At 42.4% G+C, this 24,814-nt stretch overlaps 1 protein-coding gene across 2 annotated transcripts in view; it reads right to left on the bottom strand.

Annotated features, from left to right (window-relative positions):
• The window catches only part of GLRA3 (glycine receptor alpha 3), a 106,121-nt gene that overhangs the window by 57,191 nt on the left and 24,116 nt on the right, over positions 1-24,814 (bottom strand). For both annotated transcript variants that reach the window (XM_025202423.1, XM_025202422.1), the window contains exon 3: positions 3,435-3,658. In XM_025202423.1, the coding sequence (XP_025058208.1) occupies positions 3,435-3,658 (224 nt within the window). The remainder of the gene's footprint in view (positions 1-3,434; positions 3,659-24,814) is intronic.

Genomic DNA, 24,814 nt, shown 5'->3' with positions numbered 1-24,814 from the left:
CAGGACTAGTATTTGGTCCTTATAGCCAAGTATTATCCTTGCTGATCCCTGTTCTATGTGCTTGAAGGGAATGGTACAAGGGGAGAACAGGGAAGATTAGTGGTACCATCTGAACTGATTCCAGGAACCATCCTGTCAGTGCATGTAAATGTAAGTCAGAGATGATGGGGACAATTCATTCAGCATTGTTTATAACTGTTCTCTTGGAGGGAAGGAGGGGGCAGGGTGTTCTCTTGCTGCCTTAGCATAATTGGGAACTGGAACATGAAATGATCCTGGAAAAATCAGCCAAAATTCCCATGTGCCTAATCCTGACAAGTTTCTTCCCCATTGCCCTGGGAGGAGGGAGCAATGGGACTTACTTAGCACTTTTCCTTTGCTGCTCAAATAAGACTTTGATTTTTTGTTCATTCTTGCAGTGCATCAGTTTATATGTACGTGGCCTTCTCTCCATCAGAGCCAAATGTCCCATGTAATTCAATTCCCTATAAGCTTGCAAGATGAAATACCAAATCAGAGATGCACTTTGAATGTCTTCTTTATTATAGCACTTATAACAGCTTTCTCAAAATTGCAGTTTTGTAGGTCTAGCTTGATAAATTAATGTAAAAATTTAACTGTTTCTTATGTCAGTGTGTATTTAAAAAATTGTCAAGTGGATTGGATTTTTTTGTCCAGATAGTGAAAATACCATAAACTGTACCAAAAACCATAATTTAAAGGATAGTCAACATCCATAACTTATTTGAAATGCTTTATCATTCACTTCTACATTGGCAACACATAGGGGTGCATGCGGGTGCATGTGCATTGCCTGAGATTGGCCTTGCACCCCCTGGAAGTGCCAGTCGTGAACCAGAAGTGCTGGCAGAAGCATTTGCCAGTTTTGCTGCTGGTGGTTCTGGGCTTGCCCAGTTGGCAATCAGTCACTGGGGGTGCCCCCCAGACTCGGGAGGCACCAGTCACCCATGAACTTCTATTTTTAATTTGTGAAATACTTCAGTTCCAACTAGTAATGCCTGGGAACTGTTAGAGATAAGACCAAAGACATGTACCTTGTTCCTTTGAAGCCTACTTTTCAAACAGTGCAAAGCATTTCTTTCCTAGAACTCGGTGTTTATGAGAATACTGGCTGTTGCAGTAGTGTTAGAGGGCACATGAGAAGGAGGGATAAAAGAAGCAAGAGTAAGTTGCTTATTACAGTAACTAGATTTTGTCATTATGTTTAATGCATTAGGTATTTCCAAATACTCAAAGTTTCACAATATGTGAAAGTTAATATTTTTATCTCCTGGTACTTCTTCCTATGACCAACATGTGAGCCACTCTGGGCATGTCTGTACAAAATACTCTACTGCACAGCAGACTAACCTACTGTGCAGTAAAACACCACTATGTAACTGTGTTCAGCAGCTACTGCACAGTAAAATAGGTTAATGTGTGGTTTTCTACTACCAGGTAGCACACAGGTAGACAGCTGACTGGGACTAAATTGTTCCCAGTCAGCCTAGGAAATAGTGGGTGGGAGAACTGTCCCTTCCCCTGGGCAGCTGCCTGCTTCCCAGCACTCCTGCTCCGGATGACTGATCGGAGCTGGAGCTAGGATGAGGTGGGCAAAGTCAAGCCTGTGACTCAGATCTGGCTGGCAGTGGGCTCCATTACCCAGCAGTCCCTGCCCGCATGGCTGGGGCCTGTCTCCGTGGAGACCCCAGCCACTGCCCTATGGTATTACAAGATCGCGATGAAGACCGCCCCCAGCCACGCTGGCAGGGTGTGCAGCAGGGCAGGGCAGGGCAGGGCAGGGAAGGGGGTTGCTTCAGAGCTGCTGGGATCTTATGGTGGGGGCAGCCTGGGGCCTGGGCAGATCTGCAATCTGCTGCCTGCATGCTTTGGGCAGGGGTGTGCAGGCAGCAGATCGCAGCTCTGCCCCAGCTGCCTGCAGCAGTGACAGTGTGGTCCAGAGCCAGAGCAGAGCCACAGTCTGCTGCCTGCATATCCCTGCCCGAAGCACGTAGGCAGCAGATCACAGCTCTACTCTGGCCCCCAGACCAAGCTGCCCCCGCCACAAGATCCCAGTGCCTCTGGAGCAGCCCCCTGCCCTGCCCCGCCATATGCCCTGCCATGACAGCTGGGGTCAATCTCCATGGCAACCCCAGCCTCGTGCTATGACAGTGAAACTAGGGTCTCCATGGAGACCGGCCCCAGCCATGCGGGCTAGGATATCATCCCCTGCCTTGGTGGCTGCCTGCTGTTGGGCCCCCACTCCAATCGTGGAGTGCACATGTAGACACGGTCCCAGGGAAAGCTTACTGCACAGTATTTTATGTGTAGATAGCACATATAGACATGCCTTCTGTGTAGAAGTTGGGGCCAAGCTAAATTTGTCAGAGCACAATTTAACCCTGAGCAACTGCATTGCTAGTCCAAACCCCATCCTGTTCCCAATCTACTGCTCTGCTTTCTGGTTCCCTGTGCTCCCTACTCAATTTACTGTTTTGCTTTCTGCTTCCTGCCCTATCTGCTGTGATGCCTGTCCCTTCTGTGATCTGTCATGTGCCATGCTCAGAGGCTGCCTGTGCCACTTATGGCACCCATGCTGCAGTTTGGCTACCCCTGCTCTGTGGCATGCTGTCATGATGTATTGAACCTGTTTGTATTTAAGAGTAGCTACAACATATCATTTATGTACAGCAGGGACAACCTGGCATTTTTATAAGCTTAAGCCTGATATACCCGTTACTACCTGGTAGACTTTGAAGAGGAGTGGCCATTTAGTCTTTACATACATGTGAGGGTAGAGCATAGAACCCCAGCTGGAACTTCAGAAGAGCAGTTCTGATAATGGTTACTTTAAAAACATCATGGGTAAGGTTTATCTGTGAGGAATCCCAGGAGATGAGGTAGGACTGGCTGTTGGACTTAGTTATAGGGTAAATTTTTTGTTAGGGTAAGATTATATTAACAGCATAATTCCTGGTCTCCTGGCCACTTGTGTACAGGTCTCTTGATCATTTGTGGGTGTGGGTTGAATTAAGGGTAAAACTTGAAAAGACGCATGGACAATCTCAAATAATACTGCTTATGAGATTTGGGTTTCATTCCTAGTTCTGCCAAAACCTTCTGGTATGCTGTAGGCAAGTTATTTAATTCTTTGTCTCAATTTCCCACCTTTAAGATAGGGCTTAAAATGCTTCTTTTCTCTCACACTAAGTATAAGCATATATTATGCATAGTATAACGTGTCCTGATTAAATTGGGTTAAGTAGCTGCTATGGTAATACTAATACTAATAATAATTAATAATAATGATAACCTTAAGCAATTAAAGTGCACTTTTACTTGTAGTTCTACAAGAATAACAACTGCAGGTTCTAAGTTTTCATGTCTGCTATAAGTACATTCAAAACTTTAAAAAATATTGATTAGAGACTTACCTGATAGAATAAAGAACATTTCCATTTTTGAAAATTCGTAATAACTTGTTGTCTGTTGTAACTTCATGAAAGTTGGCACCTTTTTCATTAGCAAAGAACAAATCAGGTTTCCAAATTGAATCCAACATTGAGGGATCTAAGTCTAAGGAGTCATCTGGATATTCACTATATGCAAGACGTGGATCATTCCAGCTCTGACGGAGAAAGATGTTCACTCTATAGTCCTAAAAGAAAGACAGAACAGGAAAAGTTTTATCAGGGAAGCAAAGAGGTTTTGTTTTTTAGTTTTATTTTCCTGTGCAGCTTGAGATAACAAAAGAACCACTTAGTGGAATGCCATCATATTACCTGAAAAGAAATGCAAAACTCTAGAACTCTTGGTTCAGAGATTTTATTAGACCAACTAAGAAATCACAAAAAACATTAAAAAATTTCTTAGTTGGTCTAATAAAAAGTATCATCTCTGAACCAAGAGTTCTAGAGTTTTACATTTCTTTTTGTCTCAGGCCAACACAGCTACCAAATACATCCCTGATCATATTGCCTGTTCTTATTTGTAACTGATTAGTAATGATACAATAGATAATAGTAAAAGCTGATTTCAGGAAAAATCATAACTAGAGCTCTATGAAGGCAATGTTATTCTTTAGATACCCAGTGCACCCTCACTATAAGGAACTCACATGGGGTTGGAAAACAAGGTCCTCAAAAGAGGATGCTTGTTATAAAAAGATTAGTCAATTTGCTGCACCATAATAATGGGGGGAAAAATTCCTTCTGCTGGGATTGTTAAAAGTGTGTGTGTGTACGCGTACACTTCTAACAATCCCAACACAAGGGTTTTTTTTTCATTATTATATATACCTAAGATTATTATTATATATAAGATAAGCATAAGAACCATGGAAACTTAGTTTTTTGTGCTGTTTTATCTTCCAGTTCTAATACAAGGAGTGGGAGAGCAAAATACATATATATGCAGGGTTCTTATAATGGTTGTACTGTATTTCAGAGAGAGAACTGGAACTTTACCTCTATCATGTTGCTCTCCCACGCCTTGTGTTAGAACTGGAAGATAAAACAGCACAAAAATCTAAGTTTCCATGGTTCTAATGTTTATCTTTTGCCATGTGCAGTAATCCCCACCTTCCTATCTACAGATTAAATAGATTCTGTTCCTAAGGAAAAGGGCTCTGATTCAAAACTGAAATATAGTTTACTGGTGATGGCACACATATCTGGGAGACCCTAGGAAAATCTCCTGCTTTGCCACGGGTTTCCTATATGACTTTGAGAAGATGTAGATCAAGTTTTTCAAGTATTTTTATTCACAGTCCTCAAGGCTAGAAACATGTATAAAAACAAAAACTAAGATCTCATCATGTAACACCAAGAACTAGGCCCTGGGACCCTAGAACCTATGCCTTAATCCAACATTGGCTATAAAAATTGTTTTCTCCATTAAAGACAATGCTGTCAGTCACACATTGATGATGGTTCTATAACAACTCTTGCTCACAGCTTTCCCAAGAATAAAACGAGAAAAGGATTATACATTTGACTTGACTTCCATTCCATCACTTTCCAATAACATTGACAGAATTAATGATTTAAAAGTGTAAAATGTTGTTTCTGCCTCTTCTTTACAAAACTACATTATTTTTCTTTGGGTCTGGGATGAACCAGGCTCCACTAAAAATGAGACTATGGTCCAAAACATAGTTTAAATAAGCAAGAAAGCTCTGGTAATTAGCTTGTAAAGATGTCAAAACAGGACATTTGAGCAAAGTGATTGTAGTATATATTTATGTCTTTGACTAAGAAAAGAAGGAAAAATAACTTTAAAAAAGGAATTAATCTAAAGAATAAAGGAATTCACCATCTCCTGAATTTAATTATTAGATCATTTAAATGGCAAAAATATTGTAGACTTATATTTGTTTAAATCATAAAGACAGTTTGGAATAGCTTCAATTTTGCAGAGGCTTATAGCATCTGAACATCTGTTCAAATTCCTGCATTATTTATATTAAATTATTGTAAGTAAAGAAGTTCTTTGGAGTGCTACATAACAGAATATTGTTACTACTGGGAACACTTGTACTACGCACTGGATGCCTCTACATGAGATGATAACTGCACAGTAACCTAATAAGACTGCACAGTAATGTGCTGGGCAAAACCTATGCTAATATGCTATTGTGCAGTAATATTAGGCTACTGTGCAGTTAGCATCACTACAAAGCTGTGCACTGGCACTACTGCATAGTAGCACCAGTTACTAAGCACTATTTCGTACTTGGATATGCAAGTACTAAACTTACTATGCAGTAACTACGGTACATCAATGAATGTATAGACGCACCCAGTATGATTAAGGTTGGTCAAATTTCACTGACAGTGTAAAACATTTATTCCCTAATACCCCCTCCTTATCAAAAGGTTCAGTAATTGCTGCTGTGAAATACTGTTCAGGAGTTTGACTACACTAGAAGAAAAAACTGTGGTTGAGCCTCATGAACTGTGCAACAAATTAGATTTATTTTTTTTCCAGTACGAATATATACCTGTGACATAGCATTTGGGTAGACACACAAAGTAAATTTTCACTAAAACTATATTGTGAGGGCCTACATATTTACACTGACCATGCTACCATTCAAAAATGCTCACTGAATGAGTTGGAGAATGGAGCTCATACATATTTGCATCATGTGTGAAGAAGCCTTTTGTGCCAAAATCAAACCATATTTACACAAATGACCATTTGCCATTGAGTGAAAGGTTGGAGCATTATAGCTTCTTCCTCTGTTTCCATGGTATTTCTAATTCGGGGGAAGTGTTCAGCAAGGATAAAAATGAGAGAAAAGAGTGACAGAATCCCACTTTTTTCTGGCCAGTGTGCAATTCTTTAAAGCAAAGGGAGTTCTCTGGTAGTGCAGAGAATCTGGGAGTATTGCTTTTCCCTCAGAAAAAAAAAAGAAGGTAGAGTGGAATCATGGTCATGACTTGTATACATTCAAGGTGTGGCTACAACAGCTGTGGTTTCCCTGAACCAAAATTCAAGGCCAGTGGCCTGCCTTATGTGTTCATGTAGGGAAGTAAAATAATTAATTGGTTATAGACTACTGTCTAGTATGCTAAATGTCAATTTTCTCAGAAGCTCTCCTAAATCTGTTGATTTAACTTGCTTTTAGCCTTTAACATGAACATAAACTATCTCAGTTGCACTGCAAGAACATTCAGCAGTTACCTTCTTTGAAATACTAAAAATAAAGCTGCCACTCTTTTTCAGATATCAAAAGATGTACTATACAAGAAATGACACTTTCACCTACTGCCACATGAAGGACAAATGAGTGCTCATTGTTCTCAGCTTATAATTACACAGTGTGAGCATAAGGCTTAAAATGCTTTAAATAAGTAGAGTTGTTTTCTGCAAACACAGAGAACAGAATTAAACTGCCAGCATTGATTTGTTTTCCTTTAAGCAGATTACTAAATAACGCTTTTCTGTAGCTCCTAATTTCTGTAACTGATAAAGCACACAAAATTTCTGTCTTGTTATTCCTGCATAGGAACAAATCCTGCTACATTTCCACCACATAAATAACTTGGAACTGGGGTGGTGGGTTTGTGACTTGGTTAGGACTTAACCCCTACATTGCCATGGTCACTGCAGAAACATTACTGGGACTAAGTACAGACAGTCAAAAAAGCCCAAGGATGAATCAGTTCAATCTTTGCAAGTTAGTTTAAACTGCGTAGATTGAACTGATAAGCAAGTGAACAGACATTTACTTTTGATTCTAGAAATGCAGCCACATGCCTGCAGTGGCTCAGGTCAGATGCTGTGGGACTCTAGAGTATGTCTCCCTGCTTGGATGAAGCAGACAGCTTGGGCAAATGTTAACCTGCCCACCCTGGGTGGGGGGAAGTGCAAAGCATCTTGGGATGTTGGGGGCGGTAAGTTAACTTGAATCTGGAGGGGATCTGGGACAGAAATTCAATAAACATATTTAGTCTAAATCAGTTAAGTCTGATACTACATCCACTCAGGTTTGTCTTAAATGGGTTTCGGTCACTTTGAAAATAGCTTATGTTCACTGAGCTTTTGTTGTGCTACAGATTTGGACTGGTTTCTGATCACTTATGCCGGTTTATGTGTAATTTCTCTTCCTAGCCTGGAAGTTCCTTGTTAATGCAGCCTTTTCCCTTAGACATGGGTGAATCTAGCACAGGGGTGTGGTTATGCCCTCTTTGGCTGTGTGGAACATGCACAGCAAAGAGATCTCATTGTAAACTGTCACACAGTCAAAGGGATTCACCAGCGCATCAGCATAGCTCCTACTGGGAGGTTCACATGTGCTGTGATTCTATGAGTTCGCTGGTGAAGGGTCTGTCCAGAGTCCCTGCTTTCAGCTCCAGTGCGCTCCTGCTCTTTGCTTCTCCTGCCTCCCCTCCTCCTCCTGCCTCCCCCAGATGCAGCATCAAGGGAAAAGAGGGAACAAGCTTCTGGTGGTACACAGCCCCTGGGCTCCATGAAAGCAGAGGCTGATCTTCACTGCCACCACAGAGGCAATGGGGAAAGGGAGGGGAAGACCAGACAGCGGCAGGTTCTGGAGATGTCCAAAAGCAGGGGCTCTAGACAGACCCCATGCTGGTGAGCAGGAGCTCCCAAGCTTACCACCTCACCTCTGTTGTAGGTGGGCTCTCTGGAGATACACCTCACAGTCAAACAAGGAAAGTGGGGTGGGATGTGCTGTCTAAGTTGTGACGAACCTGAGACAATCTATGTGAATGTATTATTACATGTTGTATTAACAATTGCTGTTAGGAAAATGTACCATGCTCAACCTTTCTAAAGTCATTTTGCTTCTGATCCATTATGCTGATGTATCCAATGATACATTTTCACAGTATGCCAGAATATTGACTGCCTCACTGGAACTTGTGCCCGGATCCTCAGTGGAATTTAGATGCCATTGAAATCGTGGGAAGTTAGGCATCTAAATAAGTGTTAGGTGTCTCAATACTTTCAGGATTTAGGCTTTGGCATTTTATAATTATTTCCACATCCAATAGTGTGCTTAGTTCTTAATTACCCTTTGAAAAATGCAGGTATACATGAGGCACACTATTTTCTCTTGATTAATAGGTTGTTCTAACTACAACTCTAATTTACTGAACAGGCACATTTTCAGGAGTATGTCTATTTGCATCTTTTCAAAGAATGCAGCAGATAATTTAACACTGACCATATGTTATCACAAAATGAAAAATGATTTTTAGATGTGTATTTTGCTTCTCTCTTGAATTTTCCTTATAATGAGAATCATTGTCCAATTGTTCCAGTACGATTACTTTTCCTACTTTAGTAGGTAACAGTGATGATCACAAGTGCAGTAGACATAGCCTGCTCCTTTCTTTCTGGCTTTCACATCATAGATTAAATGGCTTTATTAACAAACCTACATCCTCTACCACCTTCCTCCCATGCTAGGGTTTCACTCAGGAAGGCAGTTACTTTCACAGCCTACACAAGCATCAAATTAGTGGGGAAATGAGGAAACTGTGATTTGGCTCCTCCCCACTTAGCTACAGAAAACATTTGAGATTTCAATTACCTACAGTTCACAAAACCCAGCACTTTTCTCTTATGAATGGCAAGGAAGTTCAAAGTGTCATTCTGAGCCCAACTTTTAAATGCCTGTAATTTACTCCAAAGACAAAACAAGGACTATGGTCAAGTAGAATTAAGCCAATAAGATATTTTTTGCACTTTTACAACCAAAAATCCTCCAGCTTCTGAAAACTGTTCTGATTTACAGTTCTGGATATTCAAATGTTTTGCTTCCCTACATGGCAGTTGTAGAACAGTTTCCTAAACTGATGTTAGCATGCCTCAGTCCTCAGTCATGAGGAGTATCAACACTTCCTTTGTGTAATGATAACACAGGCAATTAGTTCATTCTTCATGACCATACAGTTCTGGGCCCTTCTCCTGAGTGTGCCAATTAGTGCAAAGGGCAATGATGAATCTTGAATGTGGGAACTGGAATTGCCACCCATCAACCTAAAGGCACAAGGTGTAATGCAGAAACCAGAGGGTCTGCAGGGAAAAGTGGGGGAGCTGGTGGGTTGCAGAGGGTTGGGATAGGGTTGGCAAGTCTGTGGGAGAGGGGAGTTGTCTGTCTAGGGGTGGGGAAGTCAGTAGGCATACGATGTTCAGTAGTTCACATCCTCAGATGAACTAAGTTAGAACAGGCCAGTCATTTTTTTTTCCTGATCTAACCCCATGAATGTCTGTACAGATCAGCACTTAGATTCACCTAAGCCTAGTTAGGTTGATCTAAGTGTAACGTCTGCATGCTCCCTGCATGCTCAGCTTAGTTCCCATAGGTGTGGACCATATGATAGGAGCAGTATCCAGCTGGCACACTGAAGGCCGTGCTGCTGTGTTACCATTGTTCTCCTCCCAGGCTGCTTAGCAGGGTGAACACCCAATAGCAATTTCTGATCCCATTTCTTCCTAATATATTATTTCTATTATCTTATTTATAAAATAGATAAAAGGGGAACTGCCCACTGTAATGCTGGAGGTTCGAATGCATTGTTACCTAGTGGGCAGTTATCAGTCTGCCATTTTGGATCCCCTGTGTTTTCTAGTTTTAGGTATAAGCATTATCCAGATACTTTTTCAGAGTCTGGCTTCACAGGGTAAGTCTATACTACAGTGCTCCTGAGAGTACCTCCAAGAAACACCCAGTGGGCACTTCCCAGTGCCAGTTTCAAGCACACCAGACTCTGAGATCTCAAGAATGGTGCCTCTGCCAACAGTATCCAAGTGCACTGAACCCTCAAGTATTTTCTTGAATGAGGTCTTTGCAGGGGTTTCAGCTAAAATTTGTCATGATTTATATCAAAATAAATTATACTTTGTAAAATGGATTTTCCATAATGCTTTAACTTGCTATTACCAGTGATATTTTCAATGTCATGGGCTTCTCATGTTGAAATGCCACAGTGAGTAAACAATATTTTGTTTAATTTAAAATCCAACAAATCTAAATTCCTGCTTAGTATCTGGATGGAGATATTAACTGGATTTTTAATGGTATTTGAAACTAGACCTGACAGAATGCTAGAAGATAATTCATTTGTTTGCATGTAAATTTGATCATTTGGTTCAAGTGATAGCATCCCTAAAGCATGTGAGCAGGTGATCTGCAAGTGTACAATGAAAGCTACATGTTGGAAATTTGCCTTTATACATTTATCTCTGCAAAACTGGCAGGATCCCAAATGCCATAACAGTTTAATTTCACGTGGAATATCCTCACCACAAAGAACTTCTCTAAGCTTATACCACTGAACAGAAATACGATAACTGCCTTTTGACTGGGACAAGCACCATATTCAACATAATGACCTTTTAGTCTGCATATTAATAGTATTACTGTCAAATCTATTACTATCACAATAATGTCATATTTAAAGTACTGATTTTAATTTATAGTATTACTATTGATAGCAATTAGTTATATTGTACTTGTTCGATACAAGTGTTGATCTAAATGTCTTAATATTTGCTCCCTGATATAATCCTTAATATATGCTACATTTACTTTCTATACTGATAATACTTAAAATAAATGCATTTATGTTTCTACAGGCCTAAAACATTACGATTTGAACTGTTATTTATGATCAGAATCTAAAAAAATTGCTGGGAGGATTACTGGGATAAGGTTTAGGATGGAATTTCTGGTCATAGAAATGGTGATGCAGGTCAAAATAGCCCTGTGCTGCTAAATGGGACAGGCAAATGGTTTGAATCCTCCTGCTATCTTATTTGGAACAGGACTTAAACCTAGTTTTTCATGTTATAGTCATGTATGAGGGATGCTGTAGCTATGATTGTCCAGAAATGACCAGAGACCCAAAGAAGAATGTCTTGCATTTGATAGCTTGCCTAACTTTATCCCAACTACATAGCTGGTCCAATAAAAGATATCACCCTTAGAAATCTTTTCTTGTTTTTGTACATCTTCAGTGACCACTGTGCAATTCTTCATCTGATCTCTCACTATGTTTTTAATGATAAGTGGTAAAAGTTCTTGATTTGTTCTGAACCAAATGGTAAAACTATTAAAGTATCTGTGAAACTGTCCTTGTTTTTTGACCAGCTGTTCTCTCAAGCTGGGTAAGTTTTGGTGGCATGTTGTTCTCAATGTCAGGACTCTTGGCTCAGCTGATTTCAATTCCCCTATTGCATGCAGGAGTTTATGCACTGCAATAATTGCTTGCTGGAGTTGCTGCTAGTGGGGTAGGGTTCCAGAGCAGGTATATAGGACAGCTGTTTCCCATCCTCTTTGCATGGAAGCAATGTCTTCCCTAGCACAACTCCTGCTAGATTTCATCAAGGAAGTTAACTGAGGTAGGAGCCAGGGTACAGCATTTATGTAGGGAAGACCTCTTCCCTGCCATAAATTGAACAGTTCTGTTCTGAAGGTTGGGGAGAAGAGAACTGGAGGTGAGGCTACTAGAGCCAGCAAGAGGGGAATGATTGAAGGAAGCTGTTTAGGAGTTTAGGGGGAAGGCTAAGACTAGGACTCTTACCGTGTAGTTGGTCTAATCACTGGGGAAATTATGATTCTTATAATAGACAATGTAATGGGGGCTGTGTTTTCAGAGAAGGAAAGCAGAACTGGAGGCAGCTACTAAAGAATGGTTTGGAGAAGGGGGTCACAGAGGTAATTTTAGTCAAGGAACAGAAGAGGAAACAGAAGACGTCTCACTTCAATTATACGTTCTTAAGAAATTAGCTCAGATTGTATTCTATATTGATATTTTAGAGACAAACTTTGCCCTTTATTGAAAAGTGATATTTGTTTAGAAGCTAATGACCCAATGCATAAGTTAATTGTCATATTTGGTGAAATCATAAGGTAAAACACAACTTTCTTCACAGTTTTTGTTGCTGGTACTTATTATGAGCAAACCCAACAATCCAGGAATCTTGTGCCATGGATTCATTCTTTTCCATCAGCTATACTTATGTGATACTTGGGAAGCCTGTCTGTGTAAAACTTGGGGTCCCTCTGCCTCATTATGTCTGGAAATGTATTGTCTCAGTCCTTTCCTGACAGGAACCATATAAGTTGCTATGGAGTCTGGAAATCACCAGTGTTGGAAAATCAAAGATTTAACATTGTATGATAGATCCCTACTTATCCCTATTAAAGATGGCAACTGAGCAATAAAAAGTGTTTTTTTGCAAACTGGATATAAGGTGAGCAGTAACTAAACAATGATTTACGTGATGAGGGATCTTGTTCACCTGACAAGAGCTTCAAGCCTCCTCAGGAGGGCCACATGAGAGAAAAGACCATAAACTTATAATAAGACTAAGTCTGCTCCTGGTAGGTCTCTTAAGGAGCATAACAGGAAGGCAATCTTAACTAGGAAAACAAAATGATTTTGGGGCCTAGGGGTGGGGCATGGGTGACTGTTGCCTCCTGAGACTGGGGGGGGGCACAGTCTGTGTGTGCCAGCATCGGTGGCATCAGCAAGTTCCCACAGAAGACGGCAGTGGCAGTGTGGCAAGTGGTGACAGCCTGCAGAAGCTGGTGCGGGGGGGCAATTGGGAACCTCCCACAGAAGCCAGCAGTAGCAACCAATCTCAGTGGGGGGGGGGGGGCACATGCCCCCCCATGCCCTCTCTACCAGTCACCTGTGTTGGGGGAGGGGGGAAGAAAAGGTTAAAAGCCTATTATTAATGACTTATTAGCATTATATCTAACTAATTTTGATATCACCATCTGAATGAGCAGGTGACCATTCACAGCTTGGTTTACTACCTTTAGATCAAGGCTTGAACTTTGGCTTCTGGGGCTGCAATTAAATATTTTAACTGCTTTGTCACCAAAGCAGTTAAAATAGGTCTCTTGGGATTGTGGCAGGGCATTTGGCATGCCTGCCACTTTCAGAGGTCAGGCAGCCTGTGAAGCCACTGGAGAGTCAGAGCTAATTGGGAGTCAGCTGACCCAGGGAGCCAGCAGGTGAGACTAAGCCCAATGGGGAGAGTTACCTGACTCAAGAGGAGGCCTGGCCTTAGAGCACGTATAAGCCCAGACCCTGAGAGAAGTTGGCAGTAATATGTTGGAGCCTGCTGAGAGAATACCACCTCAGCAGGATGGCTACAGCTTCAGAAGATCAACATGGAAAATAATACCAAAAGCCATCTGGAGGTTTGGGGAGGAACTAAGGGGAGGGGGAGGTTCTTAGGGACCCAGGGTGGGGTCCAGAGCCTAGATCGAGGGGCTGTGTGGGAGACCAGGAGCCCCAGAGGTGGGAGCTAAGTGAAGTCAACAGCAATGAGAATGCCATATGTGAGACATGGGTCACGGTGTAAGGAAGGAACAGAGCTGTGCAATTAGGCAGTGACCACAGTGACCATTTTGAGAGAACAGTTTGGGAAGCCCCATGTCATCCTCCCTCATATCAAAGAAAAACATTATGGTGTGGTGGGTGATAGCCCAGAAAGTGAGGGCTGCAGAGACTCCAGAGTCTTCACTGCCACCCTGGGAGAGGTACCCTGCCACAGGGATGTTTAAGACTTTAGAAGGAAGGATTTCCCACTCAATGTGCCTCAAATATCGACACTGTTGTCATCTTCTCAAGTGTACCAGCTTTAAAAACTGAAGAGCTTTTGAAGTTATACTATTCATAATTTTTGCTAAAACTACCAGAAAGTGACAAATATCATACTATTTCTAAATACACCCCTATGCATGGATTTGCATCAAACCTGGGAATTTTTAGGTTTGATAGGGGACAAAGCTGGGAAAAATTAAATCCCAGTGGATATCCAGGTATCCATGGGAGTTAATGGTTTAGAGATGCTCTCTGCTCACCCCACAACATTCTACTTCTTGGAGCATGTAAAGAGTACAGCTATATTACAAGAGGTCCCTTGTAGTAACAGGCCCTTCTGGAAAGCAAAAATGTCTTATAAGCCTCAAGCAGGGCATATCATGATCATCCTACTTGCAGTGTTTCTAACCAGTTTCTCTTTCAGATGTTCTGCCATAGATAAGACAGGACTACTACTTTTGTTCTTTACTGATGTCCGAGCTCCAAGCACAGAACTCTTATTAGTCTGTCTGTTATTTCATTGGATTATGGGCCATAGTCTGATATCCTTAGCTATGTGGGTTAGTATTTGGCTCTGAGAGCAGTTTTGCTGGAGTCAGTATCAACTTATTCCACAAATATGTCTACTTGTGGAATAAAGGCAGCAGAGTCTGGCCTGGTGGCATGCTTATTTTGTTGCCTCTCCTGGTCATAAGTAATTTCAGAATTTTTTTGAAGCATGTATTTAGCTTGACAACAAAAGAGTCACACTATTAGCAAGTCCTTGTTCATCACTTCTTTGCTTTATTACAGTAAGGTTAGTAGTAAATTTGTGGATATAGAGTGTGTCTACACAAGATGCTATACACCATAGCATCCATTGGCAAAAACCATGAGGCCACTGCTACATCGCCATAACAACACACTCCTTCATGATAGCACGTTGCTATGGTGACATAGCCACCAAAAATAACAGTGCAGCCAGTACGGTGCAATACGGGCTGTTGCTGTGCCATTTTTTAGTACTTCCAAAAGGAAGTACTAAATGACAGTGCAGTAGCAAAGGTGCTATATGGCCATGTGTAGTTGTGCCCATACAACAGTTCACTCAGTGAAAATATTTACAATAAACTCCTTAGTCTCACTATTAACTGTAACTCATTAATCTATAAAAGATTCAGGAGGACATCTGAAGAGAAACTATCTGTGACTCAAATTGATCACAGACTACTTAACTTTAATTGGCATGCCAAATCTGTCTCAGAGTAACAAGATGTGACAAATGCCAAACATTCTTAAGGACGTGCTTCTCTATCTGAATATCCCTAGGGCATTTATTACGAGAAGATTGGTTGCTTCTTAAGAAAATGGTCTTGTCTACACATAAGATTATTTATGATTAACTTCATATGACACTCCTATTCTGAAATCAGAGTCATTAAGGTAGACCGAACTCAAAAGAAACAAGGCACTCTCATTCTAGAATTGAAGTGTCCATACATGGAGTTATTTGGGAATAGTTACTTCAATCAAATTTGCATCCTGCCTTAATCATAAACAACTTTCAAACCTACACAGGCCTTATGATTTATAGATCAACATTAAAATATATTGTGCACCTTCCATTTGAAGGCTAGAGGTGTTTATGTGGACATTCACCTTCCATATCTAACTGACAGGATTGTTCATATTGTTGTGTTATGTGTAGGTGTGATCTTAGCATTTTCATCCTCTGTTCATACCCATTATCTATTATTTTTGGTTTAGTAGCTGAGTCATATCAGGGTGTTACACTGGACAGTTTCAATTAGTGGAAAAACTGGATTTCGGCTCAGAGTTGTATTAATATGCATAATCCATGATGTGGATCTGACCCTTATTGATAACCCAATTCCATTAAACTGACTTAACTAGAAGAATAATTAAGCTAGTTCTGCATGTGTGTGAGGGGCTGTTTGGGGTTTTGAGGTAGTTTGGATATGGTTTTTGGGGGTTTGTTTTCTTTTAAATGCCACTTGTAAAGTAAGGGATCACATCCTGCCAGCTCCTAATAAATAGAAATTTGAATAATTTAAATGTATGTGTACATCTTCATACTGTTAGTCACCTTCAGTACTTGCAAATCCAAGGCTTTCTTGATGCTTCTAAGACCTTGCAGAGTATAAATGAAGCCTTTTTATGTGGTTTCTTCGTAAAAGTTCAATGGATTGGACAAAAACTTACCAACTACAGATAATGCCATTTTGTGGGGATGTACATTATTTTGTTCTCCCCGTTTGTTCAGCCTGTATAGTGTAGGTTTACTGAAAATGATACAGAGGAACTATAGGCTTTTTCAAAAAATTAATGACACCTAGCTTTTAGGCCTGTGCAATGTGGCTAGTATTTGCTTCAGATTCAGATTGGGCCAATTTGGGGGACAGTGACTCGATTCAGTGATTCAAATCACTGTCCAGAATTGATTCAGCCTAATCTAATATGGAGATTCAGATGCTGCCCCATCTCTGAATCACACAGGCCCCATCCCCCACCCGCTCTCAATGGCTGCCCCACCCGCCCCAGCTCCTGGCTCTTTGAAGAAAAAAAAAAGCCTGCACACCGGCTGCTGCCATGTTGTGGGGGGGCGATCCCTGCTGTCCCACGCTGCATGGGGGGGCTCTACCATGAGCCCCACAACCTCTGCCTGCTCTCTCAGGCCCCCCATGGCTGCCCTTCCCCCCTAAGCTTCCGGCCCTTAAAAAAAACCTATAAAGGCTCACTGGCTCCTGCCTGGTGGGGGGTGATCCCTGCTGTCCCCCACTGCCCGACACTGCATGGGGGGCTCTGCCACAAGCAAGCCCCAAGAAGCCCTGAGATGACTGCAGCAGTCGGTGAGTTCATTTTTTTTTTTGTGTGTGTGTGTTTTTTTTTTAAGGGCCAGGAGCTGGGGCAGGCGGGGCAGCCATGGGGGTGCTGGAAGAGCAGATGGGGGTCAGGGGGACTCATGTCAGAGCCCCCATGCAGCATGGGGCAGTGGGAGGCAATGGGGATTGCCCCCACACCTGGCAGCAGCTGGTGAGTGGGGGCTTTTATTTAAAAAGCCCCTGCAGCCCTCACTTTCTGGGCAATCACCCCTTCAGTCACCCACCACACTGTGATGTTTTTCTTTGATATGAGGGAGGATGACCAGGGGCTTCCCAAATAGCTCTCTCAAAATGTTCACTGTGGTCACTGTGGCTGCTGGGGCTGGGCGGGGCAGCCATGGGGTCAGGGCTTGGAGAGTGGGGGGTGGTCAGGGGGGCTGGGGGAAGAGACAGGGGATGGGGCCTGGCAGGGGTCCCCGCATGTTCTCCTCCCCACTCCTCCCCTGCCCCCTACTTACCAGCATGGAGACTGGGTCCAGGTCCCTGCTGCAGCATGCAGGGACTGACTGGATTGCCAAAGCTCTCTGAATCTTTTCCAAATCAATTCAGAGAGCTTCAAATCAATTCAGACCTTTTAATTGGTTCCCTGATTCGATTCAGAGGTTTGGCCACCGAATCTCCTCTGAGTTGAATCCATACCCGAAGCTTTGCATAGCCCTACTAGCTTTCTGTTTGTATTTCACCCTGATTAGATTAAAAAGAAAGGAATTATTGGCAGGGTCTTTGTGAGGAACTCCTGACTTCAGAACCTGCATCCTTCTGACTCTTTTCTGGTTGGTTATTTGTGGCTATGGCTATAGGATATCTAGGAGTACACTTTTATTACAGTATGAACATAACTGCTTCCATTATTAATGGAAATCATGTGGTTCAAACTCCCACTGCATTATGCAAAAATTCTATTGCAACATAATCAAGTTAATTGAGCTAAAACTCAACCTTTTAGGTGGCTTTTAATTTAAAAAGACAAAGAAAGAAAAGTGTTTCTATAACAATTACGTAAACATACATAATGAACAAAGTGGTTCTCTGACATTTCTTAGTATAAAAAAGATAATGCTGCTGTAGCGAGTAAGGAACAGACATTAAAAAAAACACTTGTTCTCTCATCCGAAGGTGTTTGTGGCTAAGTAGAAAGTTGAGCCTTCCTGAGATGATCAATGTTCAGATGATCTTGTGGAGCTCATGTGGAGTGATTTTTTTTTTTTTTTTAATAAAAGCTATCATTGTTTAATTTAATGTGGCTAGCACTAACAATATGCTGGTTTCATTGAGTGCTTGTACACAGTAACACAAGTGCTCTATATCAAAAGAAGTTATGTAATGTTTGAAGCATCCTCTGTTTTATCTACTAGAGGGAAATATCATTCAGCTAGATGAAAAAATAATTTAGGGATTCCACACTAACTGTTCCTGCAGCCTTTCCTTCTATTACCAGCTAAATAGTGTGTGTGAATATATATATATATATACACACACACACTATATATATACACACTGTGTGTGTGTGTGTGTGTGTGTGTGTGTATTTATTTATTTATTTATTTATTTTTTTTTTTGTAAAAATGAAAAGACTTTCTCCCCTAAGGGAAAGGGCCTTTTCATTTTTACTTTTTTACTTTTACTTGATAAATGATAAACTAGTTTTAAATCTAGAAGTTGATACAGCAAATGTGAATTTTAGAGCGTGGCTAAGGAGGGCAACCTAGATGCTATAGAAACTTGATTTTAAATTTAAATACAGTTGGATATTTGTCCATATATGTATACGTACTCCAGTAACTCCATCAGGAAAGACAGGTATTTAGTTAGCTGTGTTATTTGGAGGAAATCATGCAGAAAGCAGGGTAGATTTGTACCTTATAGACCAGTGGTTCTCAACCTTTTTAGACTTGAGGCACTCTTCCTTAGACTCAAAGCACCCCTTCATGACTTTTGTGAATTCAGCAGCCCTAAAAAGCATTGTTTTATATGTGCAATCCACCTAAAAAGCAATCCAAGTCATGTTGCTAAAATTTAAGCTTTCAAAAGAGAATACAGCAAGTAAAGAGAAAATTGAGATCCCACGCAGCATTTCCATTAGGTAGTAATGCAGGGCATAAATCTTTAGCCTGAACTAATCCTATTGTGACAATAAATCAGCTTTCATATGTTCCTATAAAATTACAGTTTGAAAATCTATCGGCTCACAGCTCAAATAGTTTAAAGATAATCTATTTTTGTAAGCATGGGAATAAACAGGGATCACTTGCTACCCTACAAAGATGTTCAAAAGTATAGGATTTTATGGATGAAAAAAGTAAAAATACCAAAAAACAACCCCCTCCCCAGCATATATGTACACATGTTTGAATCCATTCTGTGATTAACCAACTAATTGTTTTTTTTAATTGCCCTTTGATGCAATATTTTCATTATGGGGAGAAAAAGGTCATTATATCATTCATCACAATTGTTTTAAATTAAGGAGCTACCATATTTAGTTGATTCTAAGCAGAGCTGACCCAAGCAGCTTCTGGGACCCGGGGCTAATCAGACCATGTGGGGCCCCGCCCGGTCTCCGATTCCCCTGGATGAGAAAAAGCTGCTGCTGCCATTGGCATCGGAGGTAGGGGAAAAAGGGTACTGAGTGGCTGGATGCAGAGCCACCACTCCACCGCTCTTGAGACCAAACTTATTTAAAATTTTCCATTAATGATGTTGGCACAAAAAGGTAATTTTGAAATGAAATTTGCCATTGAGACAAAGTCTGGGAGGCTTTGTCAACATAGAGGAAGATACATATCGTATTAAAAGAACCGGTGGATCTTCAGGGCAACCAGGATACAATTCAAGAGTACAAAGTGCAAGGCCATGGACTTAGGGACTGGCAACTAACTAGAAATTCTGTTAAACTAGTTGTTCATCAAGATGTCTCAGGTAATACCTTTATTTCCAGTGGGGACTGAGAAACATTAGTGCCATTGTACAAGGCTCACATTCCAGCAGGCACTGATGAGACTTCGTCTGACATCTCATGCATATTTCTGGTTAACCATATTTAAGGACAATGAATTGAAGCTGGTGCAAGGACAGAGAAACTGCTGATCCAGAAAATGGACTTCTATCATGAGACACTTTACTTCGTAGTAGCATAGTTTACTGTTCAGTAAGTGTGTGCGTGGACACATGCCCACGCTTACTGTGCAGCAACTGACGCTAATCATGAGTAAATTTGCTACCTGCAAATACAAGTAGCAAATTTACTTGCAATTATTTACTGTATAGTAACACATGAGTAGACACCAACTCAGATCAGCCCCGCCACTAGGGGGGCTGGCCTGAGGCTAGACCCAGGGCTCCAGGCTGGGAGCCTGTCCTGCCTCAGTGCTGGGCTGCCTCTATGGCAACCCCTGCCCCAGGACTTTAAAAGCCTGCAGGAATCTTGAGCCCTGAGGCACACATTCAGGGATCTGAGGCCACTCTAGGCCCCTGTGTCCCCCTGGACAGGCCACAGGCTATCTGTGCCAGACTGTCTACACTCCAGCACCGCTGCCTACCACTGCAGTGCCGCACAACTGCCAGGCTACTCTGTCCAGGCTTGGAGGGTGCTGCAGGCTCCTGTCAGGCCTGCTAGCCCCCAGGACCTCCTTCAGGCAGCCTTTGGCTGCCAGGTCCATCTCCAACGGCCTGCAGCCCAGCCCCAGTAGCAGCCTGTTCAGAGCCTGCAGGTGTCATGGAGCATTGCCTCAGCCTTGCAGCTCCCAATCCCATGCCATGCCCCTGCACTCAGGCAGAGTTCATGAGGTGAGAACTGTTGAGTGCTGCCCCTGTGCTGTGCATGCTGCTCTTGGCCACGGAAGTGGCCAGGCAGGGAGTAGAGAGTGGGGCTGGCTTTTCAAGAGGGCTGCTGGCAGCTGCAGCTGCAGCCAGAGCCTGGAGCTCCCCATGGTGGTGGAAGGGGCCTATTGCAGGGCTGCAGGAAGTGGCACCAGTTCAGTGCTAAAAGCAGCAAATCTGTTGCCATGTCCTTGCATGGGTAGATGCCTGCCTGCCCGGAAGTAACTGATCTCAGATCAAATACATGTGTAGATGTGTCCACTGTGTTGCTGAGCTGTGGTAGAAGAAATAGACTTAGTGGGTTCATCTACGTAAGGCTCTTAATGTGCAGTGACCTAATAACACAGTGCAGTAGCATGTTGAGAAAAAAAACATGCTAATATGCTACTGGACAGTAGTATTGTAGCAAAACCCCCAGTTTTTCTTTTTTTTATATTTATTTTTAAATTCATTCCCTCCCCTTTCCCCAGCCATTTCTGACTTTTTCTCTCTATTCCCTATAGATAAGTATAAGTGAGCTCAGACTTAGGATAAGCTTTAAACATTTTTATTTTGGTAGCAAGTTTTTTGGTTTTGGATACCCATTGTTTTATATTGTATTATTATTGAGTGTGTATTGATTTTTATTGTTTCATGTGGATATTGTATGGTTTAGACCTGTGGTTGTAAGTGAACCAAAGTCATGTCAAGTATCCATTTTGTGTGTCAAGTCTCCATCTTCTGTCCTCTGCCTGGGCATCCCATGTTGCAACTGTATGAGTCACGTACCCCTCCCATGTAAATTGGTTCCCTGATGAATGAGTGTGATTGGGAATGATTGAAATACAATGGTAGCAGGCCTCTACTGAATGGCCTTTAATGACTGGGTCATCACCTCGCATTGATTCACGGACCTCACCCAGGAACAGAGACAAGACCAGCATTTGAAAGACCAAAGACCCTGCAAAACCAGCAACTCTTACCATTACAGACACCTGAAATTGCACATCCCTGCATGGAGCACACATGCTCAGTATGCCAGAGGCTGACCCTTGTCTGGGCATGCCTCCTGTCACTAGGGTTACACAAGGTCTACCCCTTTAAAAAGGGGCAGTGAAGACAGACCCAGTGGGAACGCCATTTCCATCTGGACCAGCACCATGCCACACCACCTATCTACCCAGTTGGCCTCTCTCTCTCACTTTCTTTCTCCTCCTGAACTTCAGTGGACTTCAGCCCCTGCATCAAACCTCTTTAACCCCTGCTGCCAGTGTGTGTGGGTGGGTGGGTGGGTGCAAGGAAACCAATTTGGCATTGTGCCACCTTCTCCCTGTTCAATAAAACCACTGTCATTTACAACCCCAAGTTGGGTCATGTTTTGCTGAATCCCAGTCCCTTCCCTACTTTAAATTCCAGCTTCATTTTCTCTCTCTCTCAAATCCAGTTCCCACCCTCTCTGCTAGTTTCCCGATCTCCTCCCAATTCCATCTCCCCTTTTCTGCCACCTCTCAGCCTCTCCTTGCTTTCCTGCTGCCCTGCTGCCTTTCCTGTGATTTTCTGGTGTCCATCTCTGTTTTCAGGCTTCCCCCATACCTTCTGTAATCCCCACCTCCCCCTGCAGCTTCCCAGCTCCTATTAGCTGTTTGCTCCAGCAGCTGGAGCCTTGCTCCAGCTTCCAGCACCTACTGCCATTCCCTGCAATTTATCTAGCTGTCCCAGAGCCATCCTCTGACTCCCCACACCCAGAGTGCCTCTTTAACAACCACACTTTCCCTTAGTCCCATTTTCCCCTCTCTCTCCCCACGTACCTTTTCAGCTCCTCTTTAGCTCTGGCTCCAATCCTAGCTTCTGTGCCGGCATGCTTCCCTGTTCTGCAGGCTTTGGGCTTTTAATCAATTAAGATCAATTAACCTCAAGTTACCCCTGAGCCTCATTTCTTCAGCCCAGGCCCCTCTAGTCTACTGGTTCTAATCCCGGTCCCGGTGACTTTCATTTCCTTAAATCCTTACACTTCTACTTTCTTACCTTAACCTTTCCCCAGGTATCCCAAGTACACCAAGCACATGCATACATACACATCACAACACCCAACTGAGGAACTCACCTGTGTGTATGTGTAGGTGGGTGGTATGTGTGTGAATTAGTGAATACACACATATATACATATATAGATGTCATTGTGTGTGTGGTATATGAATTAGTAATCCATGTATGTGTATTGGATGTGCAGGTGTTGGTAACTGAGCACTGATTCTGTCTAAATTTGGTATGTGTACCGTGTATGGGCTTAAACTGGTGATAGGTGTGCATGAACCTAGACTGGTTATTTTGAACGTGTGTGTATCTGAGTTGCTAGTGTGTGTGTGTGTGTGTGTTTCTGTGTGTATAATATAAATGGCATTGTGTGCATGATATATGAATTAGTGATCTGTGTCTAACTTTTGGAGTGTATAGTGTATGTGCTTGAATTGGTGATAAGTATGCATGTGTCTAGGCTGGTTTGGATGTGTATGTGCCTGAGCTGGTAGTGTGTATGTGTGTGCGTGTGAATGCACCTAATTTATTTGCGTGTGTTTTGTATATGTGCAATTGTGTCACACCCTCCTGTCTAACAGTGCAATATTGAGATCCTGAGAGTTGGCCTTGTGCGGGCCGGGTGTGAGCCGGGCCCTTTTTTGTGCTCTGCGCAGGCTGTGGCCAGCAGCCCGGGCACACGGAGTCGGAGAGAACGGGCGACACGCTAGAATTAGGCACGGACTCGTAATGGTAGATTTAAAGATTGTTTACTTGCACCGAAGATGGTTGCGGTGCAGGCTGGAAAACCTGCTTGAGTTGCAGTTACAAACAAAACAACACGAACAATCACGTGGAGTTTGCTAGGCTCCACGGAAAGAGAGCTCCGGATGCCCTGGACAAGTACGCCACCAAAATAGAAACCTCGTACATACGTCTTAAAAAAAAAAAAAAATATATCGCTCGAAGATGGAAAGAGGTGGGCGGTGGATCAGGTTGCCAAACTCCTCTGAATCTCACACAGGGTTTCTATTACCCTGCCATGTACCCAGAGTCCCCACGAGATGGATGTGGAGTCCTCTTCAGTTTGGGCGGAAACCGCTCAAGCCTCTTATACAGCTAGCAGGCCAATCGTTAGCCGCCACATGGGAATAATTTAGAACTAGCCAATAGCAGAGAACAAATTTGCATGCGGGTGGCGGGACCTCCTTTGCATCGTGCATTTCTCTTGCAACTTGAGAAATGCACCCTGCAAATAAAGCTACAAATTGGCAGGAAATTCCCCCTTGCACCGGGGTTCTCCTCTGCAGCAGAAAACTCCACCGTGCAACGAAGCTGCAATTTAGCGGGAATAATTCTAGTGCCGAAGCACACACAAAATCATACCTTTGGGTTATGACATCCCCCCTTGCTGAAGGCACAGTAGAATTATACCACATGCCCATTGCTCGGGTTACCAGTAGCTCTGTTAACGGTTCGTGGAACTAAACGAACAAACACAAAATCAGCTAACATAAAAAATTCGTCCTCGAGGGATCAAATTAAATAATAGCCGGCACACACAACTATGCACGTAATTATGTTCATAACAAAAAACTGAATGATTAGGGCTTCAGTGGGCGTCATGGCAGAGTCGCGTATCAGGCCCTCACTCCTTTCGGTGATGTTGTTCTTTTCGGGGCTTTTCTCCACCACGCACTCTGAATTCTGGATCTGCAAAAGAACTTTCTTAAAACAGTTATTTCACTAATATTTACAAAACTTACACGGATCCGCATGATAAAGCGGTCAATCAAACTCACTATTACTATTAAACATATAATACAGGTGTTTAAACATGATTCTAATCTAGACAGCCTTTTTTGTACACTCAACTCGACGAAATCGTCGAGGAGTCATCATCAAATTCCTCCAGGTAATGAAAACCTAACTCGTAGGCCAGTTGCCATTGTCCCGCATCCCCCAAAATCCGAAGTTGCCGCTTATTAAGTCCAGAACGCTGTAGGAGAAATCCAAACATATATCGCT

Source organism: Alligator sinensis, unplaced genomic scaffold, assembly GCF_000455745.1.
Source record: "Alligator sinensis unplaced genomic scaffold, ASM45574v1 scaffold211_1, whole genome shotgun sequence".
Classification (NCBI taxonomy): Eukaryota; Metazoa; Chordata; order Crocodylia; family Alligatoridae; genus Alligator; species Alligator sinensis.
This window is presented reverse-complemented; position numbering and strand designations above follow the sequence as displayed.